A 23,209-nucleotide genomic window follows, 5' to 3' on the forward strand; every position below is an offset into this window, starting at 1 on the left:
TGCACTTCCTTGCACGATGCATGCTTTTGCTTGCTGAGGGTAGCAGATGTGGGGCTGTCCTGTGCGCTTTGTGTCCAGTCATTTTGTGATGGTGTCAGAATTCTGATAGAAGCAGTGCTTTGCCTCATTTTCAGATGGTAACGTTGAGAAGAGCAGCATAACGTATCTTGGCTAGGAGGATACGGAGAGACATGAGTCTTTCACTTATGCCGACAGGTGTTTCGGTGAGGCTGGGTAGATAACTGTTCAGTCACACGGGTTTGCAGAGAGCAGCTGCCACTCAAGTCCCAACTGCTGGCGACCATAATAGCCCTGTGCCCGCTGGCGACCCTAATAGCCCTGTGCCTGCTGGCGACCATAATAGCCCTGTGCCTGCTGGCGACCATAATAGCCCTGTGCCTGCTGGCGACCATAATAGCCCTGTGCCTGCTGGCGACCCTAATAGCCCTGTGCCTGCTGGCGACCCTAATAGCCCTGTGCCTGCTGGCGACAATAATAGCCCTGTGCCTGCTGGCGACAATAATAGCCCTGTGCCTGCTGGCGACCATAATAGCCCTGTGCCTGCTGAGGTCATAATAGCCCTGTGCCTGCTGGGAACCTAATAAAAGCCCTGCTGCCTGCTGGCGACCTAATAAACAGCCCTGTGCCTGCTGGGACAATAAAGCCCTGTGCCTGCTGGCGACAATAATGCCCTGTGCAAGGGGGGAAACCCAGTATCTTCCACTGCTGGAGGCTTCCTGAACCCCAGTCTGCTGGCGTAATAAATAGCCCTGTGCCTGCTGGCGACCATAATTTCCCAGGGTGTTCCCCGTGAGGTCCTTTGTGGATACCTGACAAACACAAGATTTAAAGTTCTGCTGATGGCTGCCAATCCCCAACAGCACTACTTCACAGGAAGGTTGAAATTCCAGTACAGAAACCCAGTATCTTCCACTGCAGGAGGCTCCTAAGAACCCCAGTCTTTACAGACACATGTCTGGGGCCCACTGCTTTTCTCTCAAGATCCCTAGCCTTTGTCGTACCAGACTAACACACAAGATGAGTGGCTGATGGCTGCCAGGAGTGTCCCACAGAGGTGAACCTGTACAGACGCATCTCTGGGGCCCACTGCTGCTCTAAGATCCCCTTCCGTACAGACACATCTCTGGGGCCCACTGCTGCTCTAAGATCCCCTTCCGTACAGACACATCTCTGGGGCCCACTGCTGCTCTAAGATCCCCTGCCGGGTGAGCCTGGGGTTTCAAGACAACCAGTTAACGTGTGCTGCTGCGAGGAGGCCCGACAGGAGTCTTGGTTATGGAGAGGGTTTGTACCGGCAAGGGGAGACTTGTACATGAAGCTGCTCCCCAATTCACCACAAGGGCTAGACGGTGGCAGCGAGCTGTAAGCAAGAGTATGCAAGCATGTGGTAAGCAGGCAAGCAACTAACCTCTACCTTGGCACTACTGTACTACATGCGTCACATGCACCCTCCGGTTGCCCATCGACACATAGGTTACACACACACACATACACACACACACACACATACACACACACAGTGAGGAGAGAAACAACAAAAAGAGTATCGGGGTCAAAATCCTCAGCCAGCCTTAATCTATATCCTCCAACCCAATGAGCGGACTTCTCTCCATACAGGAAGTGTGTGTGTGTGATGATGATTGAAGCAAAGAAAGAAGAATTCTTCTGTTTTCTGCTGCTGCTTTCCTCTGCTTTAACACACACACACACCACACACACACACACACACACACACACACACACACACACACACACACACACACACACACACACACAGAGCTTAGTAATACCCCTGTTTATGATTATTACTAAACCGTTATGGATGGATGGGGGAAGTAGGACGAGGTCACAGTCAGTCAGATATGCTTTAGCTGTACTGTATATAATGAGTTTTTCATTCAACATGACTAATGTGGTGAGAGTCGATGACATTCAGGAGTTGAGCACTGAGCTGAACACTGGACCGTGTGGAGAGTATGTTTCCTTCTGACTTGATGCTGCCGAGACCCTGTAGAGTTCTACACTTTTTCAGTTGGTGGCACCAGCACATGATTTGGTCACACTAATTAATGACAAAGTTAATAATTGACTTTGTCATAAATGACAAAGTGAAAACAGGTTTTTAGAAATGTTTGCAAAGTTGGTAAATGTGGTAAATTTAAATTGATTGGACATGATTTGGATGGCTCACACCTGTCTATATAAGGTCCCACATTTGACAGTGCATGTCAGAGCTAAAAACAAGCCATGAGGTCGAAGGAATTGTCTATAGAGCTCCGAGACAGGATTGTGTCCAGGCACAGCTCCGAGACAGGATTGTGTCCAGGCACAGCTCCGAGACAGGATTGTGTCCAGGCACAGCTCCGAGACAGGATTGTGTCCAGGCACAGCTCCGAGACAGGATTGTGTCCAGGCACAGCTCCGAGACAGGATTGTGTCCAGGCACAGCTCCGAGACAGGATTGTGTCCAGGCACAGCTCTGGGGAAGGGTACCAAAACATTTCCGCAGCATTAAAGATCCCCAAGAACACAGTGGCTTCCATCATTCTTAAATGGAAGAAGTCTGGAACCACCAAGACTCATCCTTCCTAGAGCTGGCTTCCCGTCAAAACTGAGCAATCTGGGTAGAAGGGCCTTGGTCAGGGAGGTGACCAAGAACCCAATGGTCTCTCTGACAGAGCTCTAGAGTTCCTCTGTGGAGATGGGAGAAACTTCTAGAAGGGCAACCATCTCTGCAGCAATCCACCAATCAGGTCTTTATGCCAGACGAAAGCCACTCCTCAGTAAAATGCACATGACAGCTTGCTTGGAGTAGGCCAAAAGGCACCTAAAGACTCAGACCACGAGAAACAAGATTGTCTGGTCTGATGAAACCAAGATTGAACTCTTTGGCCTGAATGCCAAGCCTCATGTCTGGAGGAAACCTGGCACCATCCCTTCGGTGAAGCATGGTGGTGGCAGCATCATGCTGTGGGGATGTTTTTCAGCGACAGTGACTGGGAGACTAGTCAGAATCGAGGCAAAAATGAACTGAGCAAAGTACAGAGAGATCTCTGATGAAAACCTGCTCCAGAGCACTCAGGACCTCAGACTGGGGCAAAGGTTCACCTTCCAACAGGACATGACCCTAAGCACACAGCCATGACAATGCAAGAGTGGCTTTAGGACAAGTCTCTGAATGTCCTTGAGTGGCCCAGCTAGAACCTGGACTTTAAATATAGCTGTGCAGCAACGCTCCCCATCTACCCTGACACAGCTTGAGTGGGAGAAACTCAACAGGTGTGCCAAGCTTGTAATGTCATTCCCAAGAAGACTCAATGCTGTAATTGCTGCCAAAGGTGCTTCAACAAAGTACTCAGTAAAGGGTTTGAATACTTATGTAAATGTTATATTTCAGTTTATTTTATTTGATAGATTAGCAAAACATTCTTAACCTGTTTTTGCTTTGTCGTTATGGGGTATTGTGATGTCATTATGGGGTATTGTGTGTAGATTGAGGGGATTTAAAAAAAATCAATATTAGAATAAGGCTGTAACGTAACAAAATGTGGAAAAAGTGAAGGGGTCTGAATACTTTCTGAAGGCACTGTATGTCAGAATAATGTGGGCGTTACCTGACTAAATTGACAGCATGCGCCTAACTGAAACACACTAATGAAGTCTGTCCATCAGGTAGCTGGTCAGATGTTAAAGAGTTAATGTCTCATGTTTTAAAACGAGAAAATGACCAATAACCGTGTTTGCTTTGTAATCGGAATGCTTTGTAATCGGAATGCTTTGTAATCGGAATGCTTTGTATGGAATAGAAAGTTGAAGCGAACATTCAACCCCCTTCAATTGAAATGGCGGGAAACAAATGACAGCGACGACATCTCTCATTAAAACTGGTCAGAAATGATATCACACAATAATTATATTGGAGCAGTAGAACATCTTAATCGGCCATCATAACTTCAATAACTTTTCAAGGACTTAAGAGCCTAGAGGAAATGTCTGATTTTTAAGGGAGGCTATTCAATGATGACTCAATTCCGCATGGCAAATATTCAACCAAGACTTTGAATTTGTTGAATTCCTGGTTTTCATACCCATTCTTGCCTTAGCATTTTCTAGTAGATATCATAACTTGGAACATCTCTCCTACCGCTGTCGGTTTTCGCTCCACACACCAGCTGTTTGGGAGATGCAAGCTCTCTCTGCTTGACAGGTTATCTAAAGTACCCACACCCCTTGTATATAGTGAAGTTATCATTACTCATTGTCTATCTTTTGTTACTTTTATTACTTGTTTTACTTCTATTATTTCTCTTTTCTTTCTCTGCATTGTTGGGAAGTGCCTGTGAGGAAGTATTTCACTATTAGTCCACACCTGTTGTGCTGTGAAACAGTCCTGTAGCTTAGCATCCGCTTCATCAGACTACTTCCGTATTGAGCGTGTCACTGGTACTTCCTGTAAGAGTTTTTGCTTATAAGCAGGAATCAGGAGGATGACGTTATGGTCAGATTTGCAAATGGAGGGCGAGGGAGATCTTTGTATGCGTCTCTCTGTGGAGTAATGGGGATCTAGAGTGTTTTAGCCTCCAGTTACATAGGTGACATGTTGCTATCAATTAGGTCAAATGGATTTCAGTTTCCCTGCATTAAAATCACTGACCACTAGGAACTCTTATCTCCTAGATGAGCATTTTCTTGTTTTCTTATAGCCCTATACAGCTTGTTGAGTGTGGTTTCTTGTTTTCTTATAGCCCTATACAGCTTGTTGAGTGTGGTCTTAGTGCACACACAATTGCACTCACTCAAATACACAGAGATAGCTCATAATGTCTACTCTTTTATTCACAATCATTCACTCATGCAATCAGCAGGGACACATGACATTTCTATAGTAACAGACTGACATACATAGGCTTTCGTCCCAAATGGTACCGTGTTCCCTGCTTGTGTATATGAAGAGAATAGGAGTGCCATTTGGGACACATCTGTACTTTCAGCCCCTTCTATGGATGAGATGATCAGATTATGTTGAATAGAGATTACATTATAGTATGCATCCCTTGGCATTTTGCCATCTGCATGTCAGCACATACAGTATAGCCTATAGGAGGTATGAGACAGGTTTAGTACGGCAGGGCTACTGGAATGACATGCTGTCAGCCTGTTTAGTGCTGTAGTTACTGTAATGTATCCCTTGGCCTTTTGCTATCTGCAGGGCTGCCAGGCAGCCAATTAATGTATGGAGATATGTGATGTGGCAGTGACAAGTCTAGTCTCTTAGCCTGTTTAGTCTTTAGTGCCGCAGAGTTACGGGAATGACATGCAATGGGAATTACATCCTGTTTACTGAGAGACAGTAAGCAGCAGTGACAGAGTGGTTGTGAGCCTGTTAATTAAGCACATCTACAGCCGGTCTACCTCAGCAGGGTAAAAGCACTGACACATTTATCCTGACCATAGTAGGCATCATAGGGGATTCATACTTTTTTATTTATTTTTTTAAAAACCTAACATTTATTTAACTAGGCAAGTCAGTGAAGAATTTTTTTAAATTTACAATGACGGTCCACACCGGCCAAACCCGGACGACGCTGGGCCAATTTTGCACCGCCGTATGGAACTCCCAATCATGATCTGTTGTGATACATCTTGGTTCGAATCCAGGCTGTATGTAGTGACACCTCTTGCACTGAGATGCGGTGCCTTAGGCCGCTGAGCCACTCTGGGGCCCTGGTGACATTCAGTGTGTCTTCCTCTTCCTGGACTTAATCTCTGGAGTCTAACATCGTACCCAACCCGCTGTGTGCCATCTTGCGCAAATTGATTTTGTCCCCCCACACCAAACACGATCACGACACGCAGGTTGAAATATCAAAAACTTTGAAACAATTATATTAATTTGGGGACAGGTCAAAAAGCATTAAACATTTATGGCAAATTAGCTAGCTAGCTTGCTGTTGCTAGCTAATTTTGTCCTGGGATATAAACATTGAGTTATTTTACCTGAAATGCACAAAGTCCTCTACTCCGATTTAATTAAACCACACATAAAATGGTCAACCAAATCGTTTCTAGTCATCTCTCCTCCTTCCAGGATTTTTATTCTTTGGACTTTATATGACAATTGGCATCAGTTTTTTTTTACCTTTTTAACTTGGCAAGTCAGTTAAGAACAAATTCTTATTGTCAGTGACGGCCTAGGAACAGTGGGTTTAACTGCCTTGTTCAGGGGCAGAACGACAGATTTTTACCTTGTCACCTCGGGGATTCGATCTTTCAACCTTTCGGTTACTAGTCCAACGCTCTAACCACTAGGCTACCTGCCGCCATCATAGTTAACACGACGACCGACCAAACTCAGTTTATCTTTCAATCACCCACGTGGGTATAACCAATCAGGAGATGGCACGTGGGTATCTGCTTTTATAAACCAATGAGGAGATGGGAGAGGCAGGACTTGCACCGCACCGCATTCAGCGTCACAAATAGAACTGACTTCTATTTTAGTGCTTGGCAACGCAGATGCTCGTTGGCGCGAGCGAGCAGCATGGGTGCAATAATTGAATAACGTATGTTTAAATGTATTTTGCAAAGCTCTCGCACGCGACTCGAGCGGTGTGGTCAGCATGTAAGACATGGGGGTGGGGGGGGTTATAAGTAAAAAAAAAAAAAAAAAATGTTTTAAGATGGTCATAGTATGTATAATTTAGCTATGTGGTTTTGAATTTGTTTTACTTAGGTATCAAAAAATACATATAAAAAATATTTTAAAATATAGAATTTGGAACATAAGATATGCATATTAATAGTAGATTTGGATAGAAAACACTCTGAAGTTTCTAAAACTGTTTGAATCATGTCTGTGAGTATAACAGAACTTATGTAGCAGTCAAAACCCCGAGGACTAACCGTTCAGAATTATAATTCTTTTGGTCTCTGTCTGTTGACTGAGTTCTCATTGGCAAATTATATTTCTTAGGAACCTGTTGTCAGATCCTACCGCTTCCACTGGATGTCTCCAGTCTTTGGAATTTGGTTGAGGTTATGCATTTGTGCAATGAAGAAGTAGGCCATCTAGGAACTGGGTAACACTGTTGAGAGTGCGCAAGACGTGAAAAGTAGCATGGTTTGTTGTCCTGTATTGAACACATATAGACCCGTCTACAATTTGATTGATTATTAATGTTTAAAAATACCTAAAGTTGTATTACAAAAGTAGTTTGAAATATTTTGGCAAAGTTTATAGGCAACTTTTGAAATATTTTGTAGTGAAGTTGCGTTTTTTGGAAGCTTTTTTTTCTGGGTCAAACGCGTCAAATAAATGGACATTTGGATATATATGGACGGAATTAATCGAACAAAAGTACCAATTGTGATGTTTATGGGACATATTAGAGTCCCAACAAAAGAAGTTTGTCAAATGTAATGCATGTTTTATTTTATTTCTGCGTTTTGTGTAGCGCCTGCAGGGTTGAAATATGCTACTCTCTTTGTTTACTATTGTGCTGTCATCAGATAATAGCATCTTATGCTTTCGCTGAAAAGCCTTTTTAAAATCTGACATGTTGGCTGAATTCACAACGAGTGTAGCTTTAATTTAGTATCTTACATGTGTGATTTAATGAATGTTTGACTTTTATATCATTTAAAAAAAATGTGCCTCGCTGCATTTTCCCTGTTTTTTGCCCAAGTGGATGCAGCCGTCCCCTATCCTAAAGAGGTTTTAATCCCTTTTTTGGGGGGTAGGCACAAAACACCCTTCATACTTCGTACAGTTTTTGAAACCGGTACTGGTCCCGCAACACTTGTGGGGCTCGTAGTGCAAAACGGAGAAAACCATCGTGTTCGTGAGAATGTCCCCTTTCCACAGTGGGGTTAGTCACATTAGTTTGTAGCCCAAACGGTTCGGACGCTACAAACAGAAGTTGGCACATTGACGATATTGACTTCAGACGAGTCCCCTGACACTTTTGGAGGATGTAGAACAAAACAGAGAACACCATTGTGAGAGTCTCCCCTTTCCATAGACTGGTTTGCTAAAGACGTTTTCGTGAGAAGACCAATTCTTGGGATGTATCACGGTCTGACAAATGCCGCTCTAGCTCACAAGCAGACGTGCGACACTGGTTGCGGTAGACTGAGCCGTATCCAATGCAAAAAAGTTAAATCTAGAGATATCAGTTGACATTGTTTGTTATGTAACTTTGATCAACTCTAGGTGGTTACAAGCACTTCGAAAGGAGAATCTGGGTCCAGGAAGCCAGCTCCAGTGTGCATATCCTATGCACTAGTACATTAGTGGTAAAGGGGTCATTGGAACGCAGACCGTTCCATTGACTAGTTAGGTCAGATTTGTTGAATGTGCACCAATCAAAGTGGATATTCCCCAAAATCCTTCATGATTTACGTATTGTACCAGGCCCACAATGTGGTAACTTATGTCCGATGTTGATATATTTGGCAGTTTTTGCTGCGTAACATTTAGAAGTTGTCCCTTTTCAGGTTTAGAAGAAGTGACTGCTAAATGCTAACTCCCGTTCGTTAGCATAGCTGGCATGCAGAAATCAGTGGTGGTAGTCAAAGCCATTTTTAACTGTAATGCAGTTGATTGGCTAAGATGACATGAGCATGTTCTGGGGTTGACATCCATACAAGCATTGTACTCCGATTTTTATCTCAACGTGGTGTGAAATACACATGCATAAACAATAGCCTAAATCTAGGATAATTTTGATGGGAGGCAATGAGGAGATTTGGGTTCTTTCCCCAATGGCTCTTTCCCCCACACTTTTTCGTGTCAATTCCATTGATTTGGCCGAGTTGGATTGCCCTCACCGCATCTGTCATCATGTATAGTGCTTGCTGAAACTGTAGTGTTATAGTGTTGATCTGATGGAGCAGGGTTATGGTAATGACATGCCACCCTTGTCCACAGTAGGTGTGTGTCCAGTAGGCTCAGCCAATGACGGAGGTTATCAGTGTGAAGGCTTTTAGGTAATTACTATGCGTTCTCACCACAGGGGAATGGAAGTGTGTGTTTTTGTTTGTTTGTGTGTGTTTTCATTCACGGGAGCAGGCAGCCAGTGGCAGGACTCGCGACACTCCCCTCTATAAATCTAAATCTCTCTGTTGCTTCCCTCCATTATCATCCTTCCCTTTCCTCTCCTTCCCTCATTATCATCCTTCCCTTTCCTCTCCTTCCCTCATTATCATCCTTTCCTAATTATCATCCTACCCTCTCTTCCCCTTATTATCATCCTTTCCTCTCCTTTCCTAATTATCATCCTACCCTCTCTTCCCCTCATTATCATCCTTTCCTAATTATCATCCTACCCTCTCTTCCCCTCATTATCATCCTTCCCTCATTATCATCCTGCCCTCTCCTTCCCTCATTATCATCCTGCCCTCATTATCATCCTGCCCTCTCCTCCCCTCATTATCATCCTGCTCTCATTATCATCCTGCCCATTCCTCTCCTTCCCTCATTATCATCCTTTCCTTTCCTCTCATCCCCTCATTATCATCCTGTTCTCTCCTTTCCTCATTATCATCCTGCCCTCTCCTCTCCTTCCCACATTATCATCCTGTTCTCTCCTCTCATCATCCCGCTCACTCTGCTCTGCTCTGCTCTGCTCTCCTCTCCCTCGCTCTGACTAGACCTGTCAATCTAAGATGTATGTTTTGGCCCTCCTCATCATTCATCTCCTCTCCTCTTTGTCCATCCTTTCATCTTTACATCCTTTGTGTTCTCATGTCCTCTCCTCGCCCATCTCTTACTCACTCCATCCCTCCTTACAATGTCCCTTTCTTTCCATTTTTCCCTTCCTCTTTTCTTTCACCAGTTTTGCTGTATTTCTACCCAGAGCAGGTTGATGGGGGAAAGAAGGGATGATCAGAGAGGGATGATCAGATAGAGGGATGGAAAAGAGGGTTAAGGTAGGATTGAGTCAGTCGAGGATGGATCAGCACAGTAGTTTCAAGGAAAAACGTATTAATCTCTGCAATTTTCTTTTCCTGTAAAACCTCATTTTTTTCCCTAAAATTCTGCATTGAGCTGTTTTATTAGTAAGAAGCATCTATTCAATATTTATAAAACATCAATAAAGGAGGAGATGCCCTTTACATAGAGCTGTTACTGCAAGACTCCAGGACTCTTTTCTATGTCCCAATAGCACCCTATTCCCTATGTAGTGCACTGCTTTTGCCCCAGGCCCATAAGACTCTGGTCAAAAGTAGTGCACTATATAGAGGATAGGTTACCATTTGGGATGCAACCCCAGGACTCTGCTGCTGCATAATGTAATTATTTCAAACTAATTAAAATGAAGAAACTCCAGGTGATTGCGCTTTCGCTCTTTCTCTCTCTCTTTTTAACCATCTCTGTCTACAATAAAACATCTCTCTAGCTTTCTCCCTCTCTGTCATCAGTAGTGTAGAATGTATCTATGGTGTGTGTGTGTGTGTGTGTGTGTGTGTGTGTGTGTGTGTGTGTGTGTGTGTGTGTGTGTGTGTGTGTGTGTGTAATGCACGGGTCAGCTGTTTGTTCACCCGCACCTGCCCATAATTGCTAATAACCCATCTGCAACTGTCCGACCTATATGTGACAAATTGAGAATCTAATGCCTGCACCCAACCCTAATCCACTATTATAGTTAATGTGCTGTACAGTCAGATGCGCCATACATTTTTTTTGTTTTACGGGGGGTACAGGATATTCTTTTTTTTAACCAAATTTACACTGAACAAAAAATATAAATGCAACATGCAACAATTTCAAAGATTGTACTGAGTTACATTTAAGAAAATCTGTCAATTTAAATAAATGCATTAGGCCCTAATCTATGGATGTCACATGACTGGGAATACAGATATGCTTCTGTTGGTCACGGATACCTTTAAAAAAGGTAGAGGTGTGGATCAGATAACCAGTCTGTATCTGGTGTGAGCACCATTTGCTTCATGCAGTGCAACTCATTACATGTTGCGTTTTTATATTTTTGTTCCATATAGATGTGTTCCTGCTTCTAATTTCGGACATTTTGCTAGGCTATTTGTTAGTCAACTTGTTTATAAATTAGCCTAGCTACATTACTTGTTGACCTGGAAGAATAAATAAACCCTTGCTCACCAGAAAATGTCATAACATAAGTCAGTAAAATGAATGCTTCAATGTAGTTGACATCGGTAGAGTTATCTTTCATCTCTGCTTCTCTCGCACAGGGAAGATGTTTAGGGACCAGGGAGAAAATGCAATTATATATTTTTTAAATGGGACAGATTTTCCATGCAAAATGTCCATATTATATCAGTTTGACCGGTTTTAAGGGAATTAAAAGCTGTGAAAACAGCCCAACATATTTCTGATAGCATTTCACTTTGGCTTAAATACATATGTTATGTGGTTGAAATAATATCAGCTTTTATTATGCTGATAAAGATAGCACCTTTACAGACAGTCCCTAACTGCTCATTCATTCTATCAAGATGCTGAAATAAATAAATCATATTTCTCCTCTCCTGTTCCCGATTTAAACATGTACATTTGGTTTATCATTTCACTGCAAGAACTGCTTTGTTCTGCAGGAGATAATATTATACTGAACAAATATATAAACGCAACATGTAAGGTGTTGGTCCCATGTTTCATGAGCTGAAATAAAAGATTCCAGAAATGTTCCATACACACAAAAAGCTTATTTCTCTCAAATGTTGGACACATGTTTATATCCCTTTTAGTTAGCATTTCTCATTTGCCAAGATAATTCAGTGATGTTTAATATATGGTATGGCTGTCCTGGCTGTGGTGGTTATACTCAGGTCAGAATGAGAGTCACTGAGATGGAGGGTGGGAAAACACACACATAGAGAGAGAGAGATGTAAAGAGAGTGGGGGAACAGCTGCATTGCAGGGTAGTGGATATTCCAGAGGTTGGTCTAATCTCTCTTTCCCTCCCCCTTCCTCACTCTCTCATTCTCTCTTTCTAATAGTATTATGTTATCCCCCAGCCAGCTTGTATTTCCTAGCAGGTAGAGACTAGAGAGAGAATTATCCTCTGTGTCTTGTTATATAACTATCACCTCGTTTTGATCCTCCCACTTCAAATGAATGAAGAACCGGCCTGGGCCTGTGCATGGGGCTGGGGTATGGGCCTGGGGCTGGGGTATAGGGCTGGGATTGAGACTGGGGCTGGGTTATAGGGCTGGGATTGAGACTGGGGTTGGGATTGAGACAAGGGCTGGGATTGAGACTGGGGCTGGGATTGAGACAATGGCTGGGATTGAGACTGGGGCTGGGGTATAGGGCTGGGATTGAGACTGGGGCTGGGTTATAGGGCTGGGATTGAGACTGGGGCTGGAGTATAGGGCTGGGATTGAGACTGGGGCTGGGATTGAGACGGGCTGGGGCTGGGATTGAGACGGGCTGGGATTGAGACTGGGGCTGGGATTGAGACTGGGGGCTGGGTTATAGGGCTGGGATTGAGACTGGGGCTGGGTTATAGGGCTGGGATTGAGACTGGGGCTGGGGTATAGGGCTGGGATTGAGACTGGGGCTGGGGTATAGGGCTGGGATTGAGACGGACTGGGATTGAGACTGGGGCTGGGGGGTATAGTAATGGGATTGAGACTGGGGTATAGGGCTGGCATTGAGACTGGGGCTGGGGTATAGTAATGGGATTGAGACTGGGGCTGGGGTATAGGGCTGGGGTATAGGGCTGTGATTGAAACTGGGGCTGGGATTGAGACTGGGTCTAGGGTATAGGGCTGGGATTGATACTGGGGCTGGGATTGATACTGGGGCTGGGGTATAGTAATGGGATTGAGACTGGGGCTGGGGTATAGGGCTGGGATTGAGAATGGGCTGGGATTGAGACGGGCTGCGATTGAGACTGGGGCTGGGGTATAGGGCTGGGATTGAGACTGGGGCTGGGATATAGGGCTGGGATTGAGACTGGGGCTGGGGTATAGGGCTGTGATTGAGACTGGGGCTGTGATTGAGACTGGGGTTGAGATTGAGACTGGGGCTAGGGTATAGGGCTGGACCTGGGCAGGGATTGAGACTGGGGCTGGGGTATAGGGCTGGGGCTGAGTTTTGGACTAAGGCTGGGGCTGAGGTAGAGGTTTGGGTTAAGTCTGGGGCTGAGGTAGAGGTTTGGGTTAAGGCTGGGGCTGAGGTAGAGGTTTGGGTTAAGGCTGGGGCTGAGGTAGAGGTTTGGGTTAAGGCTGGGGCTGAGGTAGAGGTTTGGGTTAAGGCTGGGGCTGAGGTAGAGGTTTGGGTTAAAGCTGGGGCTGAGGTTTGGGTTAAGGCTGGGGTAGAGGTTTGGGTTAAGGCTGGAGCTAGAGGTTTGGGTTAAGGCTGGAGCTAGAGGTTTGGGTTAAGGCTGGAGCTAGAGGTTTGGGTTAAGGCTGGAGCTAGAGGTTTGGGTTAAGGCTGGAGCTAGAGGTTTGGGTTAAGGCTGGAGCTAGAGGTTTGGGTTAAGGCTGGAGCTAGAGGTTTGGGTTAAGGCTGGAGCTAGAGGTTTGGGTTAAGGCTGGAGCTAGAGGTTTGGGTTAAGGCTGGAGCTGTTTTGTTCTTATCCCTCTCTTTACTCTATTCTTTCTGTAAGTAATGTGTGTGGGATATTCCATTGAAACGGAATTATGCTTTAACTCAGTTTTAAAATGCATGCCAAACAAAAATAATTGATTTCAAAGTTTAACAAACCATACGACTCTATGCACAGGGACTACTTTTAACAATTTACACTGAACATTTTACAAAACGACATTTACTGGAAGAACTGCAGATGCAAACTTTGGTAACAGAATGATGATAACATCTCTGTTAAATATCTGTTCCCAATTTAAATTCACAGACACATTGGGCCACATGGAAAACTAAAGGTAAAGCAACTGAAATTGACTTAGTAACAGGAAATACATTTATTTCCATGACATAATTTAAAGACTAGTTTCAAAATAGTTTCAAATACATGCAACTTAAAAGTTACATATCACCAAATGTGGATTTGAAATCTCCTGGACATCAGAGCAACCTTGAGGGAATCATATTTGGGTCAGAAAATAATGTTCATATGGATGGGTAAGATATAGAAAACCTTGTAGAGAGAATATCCAACTGACAATCTCTTAGAAAATTATATAAACTATTGGAACAACGACTTTAAAAGAACTGATGTTAGAATGGAGGGAAAGTTGAAGCATAACTAACGAAAATTACAAATGTGTGCTTAATCCATATAAACTCAAGTATAGTTTTTCCTAACCACTGTGCTTCTGCATTGCTTGCTGTTTGGGGTTTTAGGCTGGGTTTCTGTATAGCACTTTGTAAAAAGGCCTTTATAAATCAATTTGATTCATTGATTATACAAGTGTCAAAATTCACATTCGACAGCACAACGGCAGTCATGTCTCAAGTGTAAAAATTATAATGATTCAATAATCCATGCTTTCTGGGAATTCTACAAAGTCCAGAAGTTGTGGGCGGAGCTAGAAAGTTGGCTATCAGAATATTATAATGTTAACATACTTTTAATCCTGTCTGCATACAGTTGGAAGTCTGAAGTTTACATACACTTAGGTTAGAGCCATTAAAACTAGTTTACATACACTTAGGTTGGAGCCATTAAAACTAGTTTACATAGACTTAGGTTGGAGCCGGGGTGTGGCCAGGCACTGGGGATGGGGGTGTGGCCAGGCACTGGGGATGGGGGTGTGGCCAGGCACTGGGGATGGGGGTGTGGCCAGGCACTGGGGATGGGGGTGTGGCCAGGCACTGGGGATGGGGGTGTGGCCAGGCACTGGGGATGGGGGTGTGGCCAGGCACTGGGGATGGGGGTGTGGCCAGGCACTGGGGATGGGGGTGTGGCCAGGCACTGGGGATGGGGGTGTGGCCAGGCACTGGGGATGGGGGTGTGGCTGGGGATGGGGGTGTGGCCAGGCACTCGGGATGGGGGTGTGGCCAGGCACTAGGGATGGGGGTGTGGCTAGGGGATGGGGGTGTGACCAGGCACTAGGGATGGGGGTGTGACCAGGCACTAGGGATGGGGGTGTGGCCAGGCACTAGGGATGGGGGTGTGACCAGGCACTAGGGATGGGGGTGTGACCAGGCACTAGGGATGGGGGTGTGACCAGGCACTAGGGATGGGGGTGTGGCCAGGCACTAGGGATGGGGGTGTGGCCAGGCACTAGGGATGGGGGTGTGACCAGGCACTAGGGATGGGGGTGTGACCAGGCACTAGGGATGGGGGTGTGACTAGGGATGGAGGTGTGACCAGGCACTAGGGATGGAGATGTGGCCAGGCTCTAGGGATGGGGGTGTGGCCAGGCTCTAGGGATGGGGGTGTGGCCAGGCACTAGGGATGGGGGTGTGACCAGGCCAGGTTCAGGTTTGGTCCAGTCCGGTAAGTCTGTGGACGTTAACGTCAAGGCATCAAAGAAAACATAAAAGAAATCAAAGCCTTTACTTCAGCCTCATTTTAAGATGGAAAATGGTTGAAAAATGGATCTAGGCCTTAATTTCCCCAAAATATCTATATTTTTTTTCAATTTGATATTCTCCTATGACTTCACATGTTGGTACTCATGGGTCCTTTTCAATGGAAATGCCCGTGTGTCACTGGGCCTTGTACTGTTGGTGTGAAAGGAGAGATGGTAAGAAAGAGTGAGAGATGAGAGACAGAAGAGGAAAGGGTAAATGAGGGAATGGGCGTATGACCCTGTACATCGCTTGGGTTACTCACTCACTCACTCACTACTAATCTAGTCACTACAACACAGTCATAATGCTCCTTCCTCTCTCTCTCTCTCTCTCTCACTCTTTCTCTCTTTCTGTTTCCTGGAGCTGTGGCACATTGGCATCTCACCAGAGAGAGATGTGGGAATCTCACTATCACCTTGCTACTTCTGGCCGTCCCCTCTGACTATTTTGGCTACTCTACCCTCCAACACATTTTGAACCACATGGACCTCAGTTGGAGCACAGAAAGAGAGAAGGAGAGCGTGACAAGAGAGAGGGGAGAAGATATCCCTCCATCCCTCCCTCTCCTGCAGGGAATTGTGGCCTATGGATCAAGGGTTAGGAGGGGAGAGGGGGTGAGAGGGAGAGTAAAAGGGAGAAGAACGAGTGAAGGAGTGAGAGTGGGGAAGGAGAGTGTAAGAGGAAGAGTTTCTAAGTAGGGGAGAGCACTGGGCATTGAGAGAGAGAGTGAAAACGTTTGGGTATAAGGGAATAAGCGGGTAACTGGGAATGCTGCAATTATGAAGCAAGTGTTACACCACTCTGTCTCTCTCTGTCCTCCCCTACTCTCTCTCGCCCCCTCTACTCTCTCTCGCCCCCTCTCTCTCTCTCTCTTTCTCGCTATCTCTGTCTCTGATGTGGAGCAGAGTAGAGGATGAAGCAGTAGAGTAGAGAGAGAAAACATGAGGCCATTCAGTTTTGCTGGTTGAATTGTCAGTGCTTTATAATTTATTTACCAGGCTACAGGTCAGTGCTCCAGTACAGACCACACAGCCATGGTGCCATCACACTGCCACAACCACCACACCCTATACCCATTCTCTCTCTCTCTCCTCCCCCTCTCTCTCTCTCTCTCTCCCCTCTCTCTCTCTCTCTCTCTCTCCCTCTCTCTCTCTCTCTCTCTCTCTCTCTCTCTCTCTCTCCTCTCTCTCTCTCTCCCTCCTCTCTCTCTCTCTCTCTCTCTCTCTCCCTCTCTCTCTCTCTCTCTCTCTCTCTCTCTCCCCCTCTCTCTCTCTCTCTCTTTGTCTGCACTTTACTATATTTAGCTTATCCTTTTCTCATCTTTGTCCTCATGCCTATTTCTCTCTTTTAAAAAAATGATCTCTCCCACGCCCTTGAGAAAAGAGTGATGATAGAGACAAGGTGTGATGTCACAGCTAGGGATGCACATTTTGGGGAATATTCAGAGGTGGAATCATTCCATGGGAATTAACGGAAATATATGGGAATTCATGGAAATATATGCAAATTAATATTAATACCATTTAAATGTAGAGTTTTTTTGCATTCTATATATTTACCATATCATATGGAGACAGAAATAATTGCAAATGATTCAAGCCTTCCAATAGAATTTAAAAAAAATATTTATCCAGGTTCAAATCTCTGTAGGTGATGGCTTTGTTTTGGAAGGTTTGGGAATCGTTTCCTTTTAGGTGGTTATAGAATTTAATTTAGATCATTAGCGGGTATTGGCCTAATTCAGCTCTGCATGCATTACTTGGTGTTTTACGTTGCACACGGAGAACATTTTTGCAGAAGTCTCAATTTGGTGTTTGCCCCATTTTGTGAATTCTTGGCTGGTGAGTGGACCCCAGACCTCACAACCATAAAGGACAATGGGTTCTATAACTGATTCAAGTATTTTTAGCCAGATCCAAACTGGTATGTCAAATGTTATGTTCCTCTTTTTATATATATATATATGTGTGTTGAAGAGGGTGCGGCTCAAGCTGCGTCTCTGTCTCACCCCACGGCCCAGTGTTTTTGCCAATTTTAACCGCACGTTCTCTCTATATCTTTGTCTCTCTCTCTCTTTTTCTCTCTCGGTCTCTCACCCTTTCTATTTATCTCTACAGTGAGTGACAGCTGCTTCAGGAACCTGGCTGAGGACCGCAGTGGAGTAAACCTCAAAGATCTGGTCCACGACCCATCACTGTGAGTACACACACGCACACAGACTTTGCAGGTGTTATGCCAGGTGCAGCGAAATGCTTATCCAACAGTGCTGTAGAATGTCAGAACGAGTCCATTTAACAAAGTATATATACAGTACCAGTTACAAGTTTGGACAGCTACTCATTCAAGGGTTTTTGTTTATTTTTACTATTTTTTACATTGTTGAATAATAGTGAAGACATCAAAACTACGAAATAACCCCAATGGAAATGTGTAGTAACCAAAAAAGTGTTAAACAAATCAAAATATATTTTAGAATCTTCAAAGTAGCCACCATTTGCCTTGCACACTCTTGGCATTCTCTCAACCAGTTTCATGAGAAATGCTTTTCCAACAGTCTTGAAGGAGTTCCCACACATGCTGAGCACTTGTTGGCTGCTTTTCCATCACGCTGCGATCCAACTCATCCCAAACCATCTCAATTGCGTTGAGGTCGGGTGATTGTGGAGGCCAGGTCATCTGATGCAGCACTCAGTCACTCTTCTTCCTGGTCAAATAGCCCTTACACAGGATGGAGGTGTGTTTTGGGTTATTGTCCTGTTGAAAAACAAATGATAGTCCCACCAAGCACAAACCAGATGGGATGGCGTATCGCTGCAGAATGCTATGATAGCCATGCTGGTTAAGTGTGCCTTGAATTCTAAATAAATCACAGACAGTGTCACATCAAAGCACCATCACACCTCCTCCATGCTTCATGGTGGGAACCACACATGCAGAGATAATCCGTTCACCTACGCTGAGTCTCACAAAGACACGGCGGTTGGAACCAGAAATCTCACATTTGGACTCATCAGACCAAAGGACAGGTTTCCAGCAGTCTAATGCCCATTGCTCGTTTTTCTTGGACCAAGCAAGTCTCTCTTTTTCTTATTGGTGTCCTTTAGTAGTGGTTTCTTTGCAGCAATTCGACCATGAAGGCCTGATTCACACAGTCTCCTTTGAATAGTTGATGTTGAGATGTCTGTTACTTTGACTCTGTGAAGCATTTATTTGGGCTGCAATCTGAGGTGCAGTTAACTCTAATGAACTTATCCTCTGCAGCAGAGGTAACTCTGGGTCTTCCTTTCCTGTGGCGGTCTTCATGAGAGCCAGTTTCATCATAGCACTTGATGGTTTTGCAACTGCACTTGAAGAAACTTTCAAAGTTCTTGACATTGATTGTAGGAAAGGCCCATGGAGTTGGTGGAAGAATCCTTTAATTCATGGCCACTTGCTCAGCTGGGCCAGGGGTGCTTTAATTAGGTCAGGTAGAAATGTCTGACAGATCTCAACTCCATAAAAGGAGGAAATCGCCATTGCCCGATCTCGCTGCTTTCTCTTCCTTAACTCCGTCTAATCCAGAAGTTCTGTGCGTCCATGAACCCAGTAAATATACCACTTTATGGTTAAAGGAATTCCTGTCTCAGTCTCATCCATTAATCTATCACCTGGCCTGTGACCACCTGTTCACCTTCACTGTCAGTCATCCTACCTGTCCAGCTACCCACACTGATTCCACTAATCTTTCAATGGTCCTTCGAGCCGGATAATGACTGAATCAAAGACAGGTGAAAAGGAAATGGAGGAGGAGAAGGAAGAATTATCTCCACTGGAAGGAAGAAGAGAGGAGAAAAGAGCATCTGCGGGAAAGGTCTTGGAACAAATATAAGATCCAGGAGCTAAGCCTAAACCAACAAAGAAGGCTTCATCCTCAACCACCAGCAGCACCAGAAGGACCAGACAAGCACTTGGTTATCTTAAGGATTATGTGGTCGAGTTTCCCACATCAAAGGTCAAGCCCACCAGAGTTCAAAGTGCGATGGATTAATTGTACGTTTCAGCCATCAATCATCCCCTTCAAGCCAAGGACCAGAAACTGCTTTGGGACGGGAAAGTGGAAAAATCCATGGGGGAGGTAATTCCCACCGCAACGGTCGACCATCTTCCTGAGGCAGGCTCCGCTCATCCCTTAACTAATGGGAAATCGTCGAGGCACTAAAGACGGAGTGAGAGTTCGACCAGTGGATACCCCTTTGGAAGTGGCCATGGCAGCCGCCATTCACTAGCCCTCAGCGATTCACAGACCGCTGTCCTACGAGAGGATGAAACTACTAGCGGTGGAGGAAAATGAGCTTCAGATTGAGGAGGAAAGACGAACGATGTCACCTATTGGATGTGCAGGCTCGTAGAGCTCTACAGGAAAGGGAATTCATTGCCAAGGACCTGGCACAGCAGCTACGGCACCGTCAAGCCAGAAGGGAATTGGAGGAGGCACGGATGGTCTCATCCTTCCTGGAGAGGAACGAACAGGGAGTTGACGTGACCACCCCTCCACATGGACCTGACCTGTCTGCCTTTCTTTCCCAATCTGCCCCTCTGGTACAGCATGGCACACAGTCCCCGGAGGCTCCGGGGTCAACAGCCATCACGGAGCACGGGAGACAGGCCGCTCCGCCAACGCCCTCTATGCCAGTGACACAAGTTAGCATTCCTCCATCTGGACAAAGAATCACTCCTTCGCCTTTCCGCCAATTACCAACCAAGGCAAATCGTTCCTTTCGTAGAGGCCAGGCCAGTCCTCAAACAACCGGTCGGAGGGCTCTCGCCCAATTCCGGCTGCCACAAATGGAGAGTCTGGGACAGAAGGGGACCGGCCCAATGAGGCCACAGTGGGCTCATCAGAAGTCCCGGGTTTATCCTTCACGCAACCAGAAGAGGGAGCCAACATTATGAAACTTCTAGTAGCCTCAGCCTATGGAATTCCCAGACCCAAGCTGCCATACTTTGAAAACGGAAAGGAGAGTGAATTTGTCCTTTTGGAAATGGCATTGGAGAGCCTACTGGGTATTCACAGTCATCTGTCAGAACGCTACAAATACCAAGTACTAATGGATCATTTGCGGTTTCCCAGTGCATACAGGCTGGCCCAATCCTTTATGCACTCCACAACACCATACACTGCAGCTCTCCAGGCCCTGAAGGCGAGATATGGTGAGCCACGTCAGCTAGTCCAGAATGAACTAAACAACATCCTGAACACGTCTCCAATTAAAATGGGAGACCATGCTGCCTTCCAAGAATTCTCCCTGGCTGTCCAATCCCTGACCTCGATGCTCCAATCCGTTGAAGGAGAAGACGGGAACGAGCTGAAATGTGGCTCCCACGTTTACAGGCTTCTTAGCAAACTTCCAGTGTACCTCAGAGACAGTTTCATTGAACATTGTTTGAATAAGGGCATCCTGAACGAGGGCTCTAGAAGCACCTATTCTCTTAGAGACCTGGCCGCATGGTTGGAGGTAAAGGCGAAGAGCATCGCTCACCAGGCCACAATCTCAGCCATAGCCACCGGGGGAAGGAAGGAGTTTGAACGCCAGGAGGGACAGAAAAGGCCAAATCCCACTACCATGTACTTAAATAGTGAGGCCGGGGAGGAACCCGGGAAGAAGACCCCTCTCAAGAGCAAGAACTTCAAATTCCAGCCTTACTGCCCATATTGCAATAGTAAGGGGCACTTCCTTGGCTCATGCCCCAGGGTAAAAAAGCTCACTCAAACTCAATTGAAGGCCTGGATCACTTCAGGCGAGCGATGCTACAAGTGTGCCCGTAGCCATAAGGCGGAGACCTGCACATTGAGCAAACCCTGCAACCGCTGTAAAGAAATCCATCTCACCGTGTTGCATGATGTAATTCCCCAAGCACAGAAGGAGCAGAGTATGCTCATGGTAGGAGCTGCAAAGGAGCTGTACCTCGACCAGCAGAACCGGTCTCCAAGGGTCATGTTGAAGGTGGTCAAGGTCACTCTGCAAAGTGAAGGGAGAAGCATTGATACATTCGCCGTTCTAGATGATGGGTCAGAAAGAACAATCATTCTCACGGCGGCCACCCGTCAGCTTAACCTGGAGGGGACCCCCGAGACCCTTAATCTCAGAACGGTGCGACATGATGTTATCCAAATGAAAGGCTCTGCTATAACCTTTAGCATTTCACCTTAAGGAAACAGGGACGTGGCCTATAACATGGCCTATAACATCACCAATGCCTTCACGGCAGATGGCTTGAATCTCGCAGAGCACTCCTGCCCGGTAAGTGTTCTACAGAAACAATATCCTCATCTACGAGGATTGCCTCTTCCTAACCTTGCCAGAGTAGCACCACTTATCCTGATTGGGTCAGACCACCCACATCTCGTCACCCCGACTGAGCCTATACGAGCTGGACCAGAAGGAGGGCCCATTGCTGTCCATACATCCTTGGGTTGGGCTGTGCAAGGTCCATCCCATCTACTTCTCTCCACCCAAGCTGTACAGTCACAGCAAGTCCTCTTCACCAGAAGCAATCCAGATGCAGCCACCGACCTCCTTCGGAATGTTGAGATGCTCTGGAAGATGGACACCTTCTCCAACCGGAAGCTACAGGAGGTCACTCGCTCAAAACATGACTCCTATGCATTAGACCTCCTGGAGAAGAGCACCACCACCACTGAAATGGATGGCGTTCGCAGGTATGCAACCCCACTGCTACGGGTGCCCAACCATCCTCCTCTGGCAACCACGACACGGGCTGTACTCCCACTACTGCGTGGAACGGAGCGACGCCTGGTGAAGAATCCTGAGCTTGCAGAAGTTCATAACCGAGAGATTCATAACCTTGTGAAGGCAGGCTACGTCACTGAAGTAACAGCTCATGAAGAGGGAAACGCACTCCGTGAATCCTGGTATCTCCCTCACCATGTTATCCAGCAACATGGTGGGAAGTATAGACTTGTCTTCAACTGTTCATTCCAAGCTGCTGGTCAAAGCCTGAATGACTGTCTACTCCCCGGACCAACCTTAGGTCCTTCCTTGCTCGGTGTCCTTCTCCGGTTCCGGCAGCACTCTACAGCCATCAGTGGAGACATCAAAGCCATGTTTCATCAGATTCGTTTACTGCCTTCCGACACCACACTGCTCCGGTTCATATGGCGAGATATGGAACGAGATGCAGAGCCCACAATCTATGAATGGCAGGTACTCCCATTTGGCACCACCTGCAGTCCTTGTTGTGCCATATACGCTCTGAAGAGACACGGACGGGAGCATCCAGACAGTGACCTAGAAGTATTGGATTCAGTGGAAAATGCCTTCTATGTGGATAACTGCTTACAGAGCATCCCATCCACGGCTGAAGCGAAAGCACTCCTTGATAAAGTACGGAATCTTCTGTCCAAAGGGGGATTTGAGGTCCGACAGTGGGCTAACAGTAATAGTAACAGAGCAGAAGTTATCCAGCACCTCCCGCCACAAGCTAGGTCCAGTAGCAGTGAAATATGGCTAACGCAGTCTGGTGCTAACCCAGAAGAGCCCACTCTAGGACTGAGGTGGAGCTGCATACCGGATACCCTGGGGTATAACCACCGCTCATCCCCGAGTACCGAAACCCCCACTCTGCGCACCATCTATCGGGCCCTGGCCAGTCAATACAATCCCCTTGGGTATATCCTGCCATACACAACACGGGCCAAAGTCTTAGTCCAGGACC

General features: G+C 45.9%; 1 protein-coding gene across 10 annotated transcripts in view; it reads left to right on the forward strand.

Moving 5' to 3' along the window:
- gphna (gephyrin a) overlaps window positions 1-23,209 on the forward strand; it is a 134,229-nt gene that overhangs the window by 12,252 nt on the left and 98,768 nt on the right. For all 10 annotated transcript variants that reach the window (XM_042325270.1, XM_042325271.1, XM_042325274.1 and 7 more), the window contains exon 2: window positions 17,611-17,689. In XM_042325270.1, the coding sequence (XP_042181204.1) occupies window positions 17,611-17,689 (79 nt within the window). The remainder of the gene's footprint in view (window positions 1-17,610; window positions 17,690-23,209) is intronic.

This window comes from Oncorhynchus tshawytscha, linkage group LG08 (assembly GCF_018296145.1).
Source record: "Oncorhynchus tshawytscha isolate Ot180627B linkage group LG08, Otsh_v2.0, whole genome shotgun sequence".
Classification (NCBI taxonomy): Eukaryota; Metazoa; Chordata; class Actinopteri; order Salmoniformes; family Salmonidae; genus Oncorhynchus; species Oncorhynchus tshawytscha.